General features: G+C 39.5%; 1 protein-coding gene across 1 annotated transcript in view; it reads right to left on the bottom strand.

Annotated features, from left to right (window-relative positions):
- VPS8 (vacuolar protein sorting 8 homolog (S. cerevisiae)) overlaps positions 1-7,275 on the bottom strand; it is a 389,175-nt gene that overhangs the window by 203,796 nt on the left and 178,104 nt on the right. Inside the window, exon 33 of the mRNA XM_006869833.1 lies at positions 3,109-3,155. Coding sequence (XP_006869895.1) covers positions 3,109-3,155 — 47 coding nt within the window. The remainder of the gene's footprint in view (positions 1-3,108; positions 3,156-7,275) is intronic.

Below are 7,275 nucleotides of genomic sequence, written 5' to 3' on the forward strand. Positions count from 1 at the left end.
AATCTTTACGTGTCCCATTTCATTTTTGACATTTCCTATTTTTCAAGATTCATACTTCGTACATTCCATCTTCCAGTTATTAGTCTATGAGTAGTTTCTCCTCATTTTGAGTTGTGCCCCATCAGCAAATGAAAGTCCCGAAGGCTTTACTCCATTCACATCATCACAGTTAACTCTACTTTGAAGAGGCAGCTCTCTTCAGTCACATTTTAAGTGCCTTCCAACCTGAGGGGTTCATCTTCCTACACTATATGTGACAATATTCTGGTGCTATTCATAATGTTTCCATCTTCTGGCACTGTATCTCACAATGTTTTGTTGCTATTCGTAAGTGTTTCAGTGGCTACGCATTCAGAAGTGTTCTGCCTCTCCTTTCTACTCTGTCTTAATTTGGAAGCCACATTGAGACCTCTTCACTCTGGGTGACTCTGTATTTTACATACCAGTGACATAGCTTCCAGCATCACAGCAATACACAAGTCACCACAGTACGACAACCTGATAGAAGAGTGATTACTAATATTACATATTTATTAAATATGAAACAAGCTTTTATGGGTTAGCCTGACATCCTGAATTTGGACTTCTAACCTACTAAACTATGGGAGAATAAATTTCTATTTGTTAAAACCATCCATTTGTGGTATTTCTGTCATAACAGCAAAAGATAACTAACATAGTCACTGTTGTCTTCGGCAATTTATTGCAGTTAAGTCCACACTCAAATGTAAGCTTCCCCTGTCCTTTCAGCTTCATTTTCTCAAGGTAGTATGGTTAAGGGAAAAGGTCTTGCTTAAAATAAGTTATCCTAGGGGAAAAAGAGTCAAGTTCTAAGAGAATGAATTTGAATGCAGAGGTAACATGAAGAGAGATGGAAAAGATGTGGACAGGCTCTGGAGAAAGGGCTTCAAATTGGGGCTGGAACCCTCCTTCTTCGCTCCCTTCACTCAGTCCTGCTCAGCCCTTTCCCCTGCTTCCCACGTCTCCTCTCCCACCTTTCACCATCCATCCTTTCACCAGCTCTCTTCCTCTCCTCCTGTTTCTCAACTCCAATTCTAAAGAGCTCCATTAGGTAATTCTAGAAGTAGACAGGGACCCAAGTGGTTCTGAGGGAAATATAAATGAGTAATAGACATTTCAAAAAGACGTTTACTCTCAGTAATAGTCTGAATATAGAGAATTAAAACAGATATTTGTAAAAGGTCTGGATTGGGGCTTATGGGAGCTACGTGGTCAGAGACATTTCTAAACATCTGCTTATTTGTTTGATTTAGATTTGAATGCAAATTAGCTTGCTGAAGATTTAAATAATGAATATTTCAAATATATATATGCTTGGTATTTGGGTATTTACAAATAGCATTGTTGTTGTGAAGTGCTGTCGAGTCGGTTCCGATCCACAGTGACCCTTTATAGGGTTTCCGAGGAACAGCTGGTGAGCTTGAACCGCTGACCTTGCAGTTCAAACGGCTTTGCGGCCTGGCGCATTTACCCACAGCGCCACACCAGGACTCCACAAATAGCATAGAGTACTGCAATAAACAAACTGACATTGTCATCACAACAGTAAATAAATGGCTGCTTTACCTACCAGTGTATTTTAATGAAATTCAAGGTTTGTACATTTGATGTGAATGCGGTGCCACCCTGGAATACTGCTCTTAACCAGTGAAGTCTACCTCTAGGTGTGCATCAGAATATTCCCACTCCCAAAGGTTTTGGGGGCTGGGCATCTGTATTTTCAAAAGTTTCAGGTTCAGAGCGACTATGTCAGAGGATGCTATATATTACTGTACTCAGTTTCCTACTGTTCTCAATCTACTCAGTTACAGAACAGCACTAAGGCTGTGCATGCTCTCACAAGCAGAATCGCTTCACTTACAAACCCACTGCTAATTTCATCATCAACCTGGGTTTGTTTTTAAAAAGGACCACAATAGCAGTTAAAAAAAACCCTCTAAACTTTCCTTCCCACACTGCCAGGAAAAGATATTTAAAATGAAACACTTCAACGAAATGCAAAAAGGTAATGAATTTAGAGGTAGTGCATTGAACTGTAAGGTACATTGAAAACCACAAGGTCAGCGGTTCAAGCTCACCAGCTGTGTCTTGGAAACTCTATAAAGGGTTGCTATGAGATGGAACCGATTCAATGGCACTTAACAACAACAATGTATAGTTAAGGTTTTGTGTCAGCTTGACTGAGCCAGGATTCTCAGTGGTTTAGCAGTTAAGATGTAGTTACCACCTTCACAATGAGATCTAATAAAACCAACCTCATAGTATGATTTGATGTGATAAGCCCTGATCTGATGTCATTATTATGTGTGGTAAGCCACACTTCTATGATACTAATGCTCTACAGGTTGTATCTTGAGTCAACCTCTTTTGAGATATAAAAGTAGAGTTCAGAGGAACCAAGATAAAGAGCCCAGGGTAGAGACCTGGGGTTCCTGCCCTGTGAAATTCCTAGATTCAGGGGAAGACTGATGTCAAGATGGATAGAGATCTCCAAGGAATACTGGACCTGCAGATGCTAAAAGGAGACAGGAACCTTTCCCCAGAGTAGACAAAGAGAAAGCCTTCCCCAAGAGCCAGCACTCTGAATTTGGACTTTTAGCTTCCTAAACTGTGAGAGAAAAATTTTCTGGTTGTTAAAAGCCATCCATTTGTGGTATTTCTGTTACAGCAGCACTAGACAACTAAGACAGTGGAGAGCCAGTGTTTACTTTGAAAAGTAAAGCTATCAATGTACAGCATAGAATAAACAACAGGTAGAAGTGACGCTGGGTGAAAAGGGGACACTGGATGGCCACCAGTTACCCTGGAACACCTCCTTGTGGCACAGCTCCCTAGTTGTATTCACACTGGTGAGAACTCATCGTGCATGGTCAAAGTCAAGGTAAAATTAAAGTATTTACTCTAGAGGATAGAATCTACTTTCAAATCACTTACTTAGGGATAATCTCTGTAAATATTTGTCCTACTAATAAGAAAATTAAGAGCCAGATGTACTATTTGGTTACTATAGGTCCGTTTCCTAACCTCAATTAATTTCCTTTGCATTGTCATCTATATATTATAAGAAACTAAAGTTTATTAACATACCTTGGGTCAAGAAGGCTCCTCAAAAATTTGAAAAGCAAAACCTGGTTCTGAATAGAAAAACAAACAAACAAAAAAATACAATTAAATATTAAAACAAGTTCTTCAAACTATGCCATGATAAAGAACTGAACTATCCCTATAAAATGCCAACATGATTCATCTATTAAGCCCAATGTACAGAGGTGAGAAGCTCTCTGGACTCATTTGAAAGTTTTTCCTAGTGTGGAGCTGTAGGATAAACACTGGATTGCTAACCACAAGGTCAGCAGTTCAAACAGAGTCAGAAAGTATAGGGTTGCTGTGAGTTGGAACCAACTCGATGGCACTTACAACAACTTTTCCTCTTAATAGCTCTAACAATGGTCACACATTAAATTTTGAGTGCAGAAGGAACACAAACACCTGTCATCTCTCACACACACGCGCACACACACACGCACACACATATACAGAAGTCTCCCTGAGACAAATCCTGAACTGTTCCCAGTACAAGGACCTTCAATAGCCAGGTGCTCTGAATTGGACTGCTGACAGTGAATTCTGACTGCACCAAGGGATTTCATGCTGCCTCACTGGGTCCTCCTTGTGAAAATGGACCACTGTACAACTGTTAATGTAGGAAAAGTGGGAGGGAGGACATTAACTCCACAATATAGTCAACCACAGAAGAGATGGCAATAAACTACATGTTAGCAAGTAATATGCCATAAAATATGGGTTCTGTTTCTGACTTACTAGGTATGTAACTTCGTATAAATCACTTACACTCTAAGCAAAGCAATTTAGTTTCCTTATGTGAAAAAACAGGACAGTGTGTCTTCACTGAATACATTAGAAATGAGGATTAAATAGAATACAACTTGTTGTTGCTAGGTGCCATCAAGTCGGTAACAACTCATAGTGATCCTACACACAACAGAATGAAACACTGCCTGATCCTGGGCCAACCTCACAATTGTTGTCATGCTTGAGCCCATTGATGCTGCCACTTTGCTGATCCATCTCCCTGGGGAGGGTACTATAAAATAAGTAATGTTTCTAATAGTGTTGGAGGAGAATACTGAAAGTGCCATGGGCTGCCAAAATAACCAACAGATCTGTGTTGGAAGAAGTGCAGCCAGAGCGCTCCTTGGAAGCCAAGATGGCCAAACTTCAACTCTCATGCTTCAGGCATATTGTCAGGAGGGACCAGTCACTGGAGAAGGATATCGTTTGGTAAGGTGGAGGGTCAGAGAAAAAGAGGAAGACCCCTGAGAGATGGACTGGCAAAGTGGCAGCATCAATGGGCTCAAGCGTGGCAATAATTGTGAGGTTGGCCCAGGATCGGGCAGTGTTTCATTCTGTTGTGCATAGGGTTGCTATGAGTCAGTACCGACTTGATGGCAATAACAACAACAACAATGTTTCTAATTTCTTAGGAAGCTAAGCAAATATTATTCTTGGTTATTTTCACAATATTTGGATTTCTATTTAATTTGTATGTGTGTCTATTCAAATTTAACCTGTAAAAAGCAGAAGACTCAAAGCTGAAAAGAATTATTGGCTTTTAGAATGTGAGTTTAAAAATATATTTATGTATATCAATCTTTGGTTTTCTATCTTTCCCTAACCTGTAAGTTTGTTTTATTTTATACAATTTTCTTTTCTGGTGGTGAATTGATATTTCAGATTTATTTTCCACTTTAAGGATTCTGAAGAATACTGCTCAGAAGCACATTTCTGCTCTCAAAAATAATGGTTCTTCGTAAGACCTGTGCAAAATTCTTGAACAATTATTGAAACTTTGAAATGAAATAAATACTTCATTTCTTTAAAAGAAATGTACAAGAATCCACAAAGAGTCATCCTTTTCTTATCTATTACACTTCAGCTTTTATATATCAATCTGATGAATGATATTATATTCAGTTACTAGACCTCAATGCCTTAAGAGATTACATGAAAAAGGACATTCTGCAATTCATAATCTTTCATTTTAAACAACAACAACACAGGCAAGAAGATTCGTCAAAATTGCTGATTTTAAAAGGGGAGCAATGCTCTGGTGTTAGCAGAACAACCTCGGCCTATGTTCCACTAGGACAGATGGCCCCACCCATACGCCCCCACAATATTTTGGGCAGTACTTTATTAACATTCAAGTCACACTATTCTGTAATTGTCTTTTTGATCTGTTTTCTTTCTTGAGAGCAGAGATTGTGTATAAATCTTTGTAATCTCAGAATTTAACAATAAATTTGGCCCACTGCAAGTACATAAACGTTCATGGAATTAATAAATGAGCTCTTTGATATTAACGAACCTCATTCACCATACTGGACAGCCAAGTTTGGTTTTGGAGAGTCATTTTAACTGGCCTCATCACATTCAATTTCAAACCCTATATATTTTACTTCACAAATATGTCCTGAATCTGTCCAATCCATTGCCAATGATTTAGCTGTAGTCCTCACCATCTTTGCCTATAACTCTCCCCTTTCAACTGGTATCTCACTTCATGTTCCTTGCTAGTCTGTAATAGGGACAGTTTTGTGCCAACTTTACTGGGCCAGGATTCTCAGTGGTTTAGCAGTTAAGATGTAGTGGCAATCCTGCATGATGAGATCTGTGAGAGTGAGTCAAAATTTATCTGCACTCTGGCTGCAGAATTTATTTTTAATCAACTCTTAGAAAAGACAAATACATCACTTTTTGACACAATCTCCTTGCTTTTCGATACACTTTGTCCATCTATCAACAAGCTTTCATATTCCCTTATTCAAAAAGGTTTTAGACTGAGCTTCGAGCCATAAATGCACTGCTGTTTTCACTTCTTCATCAGTGGTTAATCTTCATCCTTGAAAAGACTGCTTTCAGGGGCCCAAACAGGTTGAGAGTCTAATGGACCAAGATCAGGACTACAGGGAGGGTGTTTTACCAGCTTAAAACGAAGTTTTTGCAGATTATCAACAGAGTCAGAAGAGGTGTGTGGATGTGCAATGTCATATAAGATCATAACGCACTTGGGTAGCAGTCCTCTGCATTTAATTTGAAGTTTAGGCTTCAGCTCTTCATTGAGGATCTCACTGTAGGGAACACTGTTAATTGCTGAAGCTTTTTCCTGATAATGTTCCAATACTGGCCCCTGAGAATCCCAGAAAACTGTAAGCATCAATTTTTCAGCTGATGGTTGGTTTTTGAACTTTTTCTTGGTCAGCAATTGAAGATGTTTCCATTTCATACTCTGCTGTTTATTCTCAGGTTCATAGTGATGAAATCATGTCTTGTCATCAATAATGATTTTCTAAAGCAAACATTTACCTTCCTTTGAGTATTGGTGCAAATTTTGTTTGCAGATGTCCCAATGCTTCTGTTTATGATTTTCCATGAGTTTCGGTATCCACCTCACACAAACTTTTTGGAGCCCAAATTTGTCATGGATTATTTAACAGGCAGAGCCATGGCTGATTTGCCACATAATCCACTGTCATTCATCTATTCAACAGAATCATTTCACATGCACGCTCCATGTTGTCATCAGCTATGGACGTGGACAGGTGTTTTAATAACTGGAGTATGGATAATTTTTTACTCACCCTTGTAATATAATGTAATCATCTCTGAACTAAGTTTTCTTGGTGTGACCTGCTTCCAAAATACTGGACACTCTGGCAAAGCTTGCTTGCTTTTTGCTGGGTCTGGGTCCTGCATCTGGCTTGTCATTGGCCCTCCAGTTTTTTTAACTTGATTTAGAGGTCTGCTTAGCGGATTTCTTCAGATTTTTGAGGCAACGTACCCCTCTCATTTGGATGTGTTACTCTGGCCTATTTGTCAAGTGAGTTGAAAAGCTACTCGTTTTGAGTAGGGCCCAGAACAAGAGAGGCCTCTGCAACCGGTTCAGGTTGCCATGCATCATGCTCTGCCACTTGGGCCATATGATCCAGCTGATCCAATGGTTGCTAAACAATGGCAGATAGAGATGCGGACCACAACAGGTGAATCACAGTACAGACGTTTAGGATTTTGGAGCAAACCCCTGTCAGCCTCTGTAGATAACTACTCTCCTTTACTGAAACAATTTTTGCTTGTTACTGTACCTTAGAAGAGACTGAACACCTAACCATGGGCTACCAAGTCACCAGTGATCTGCTATGCCCATTATGAACTGGGTGTTGTCTGACCCACAGA

This window comes from Chrysochloris asiatica, unplaced genomic scaffold (genome assembly GCF_000296735.1).
Source record: "Chrysochloris asiatica unplaced genomic scaffold, ChrAsi1.0 scaffold00135, whole genome shotgun sequence".
Classification (NCBI taxonomy): domain Eukaryota; kingdom Metazoa; phylum Chordata; class Mammalia; order Afrosoricida; family Chrysochloridae; genus Chrysochloris; species Chrysochloris asiatica.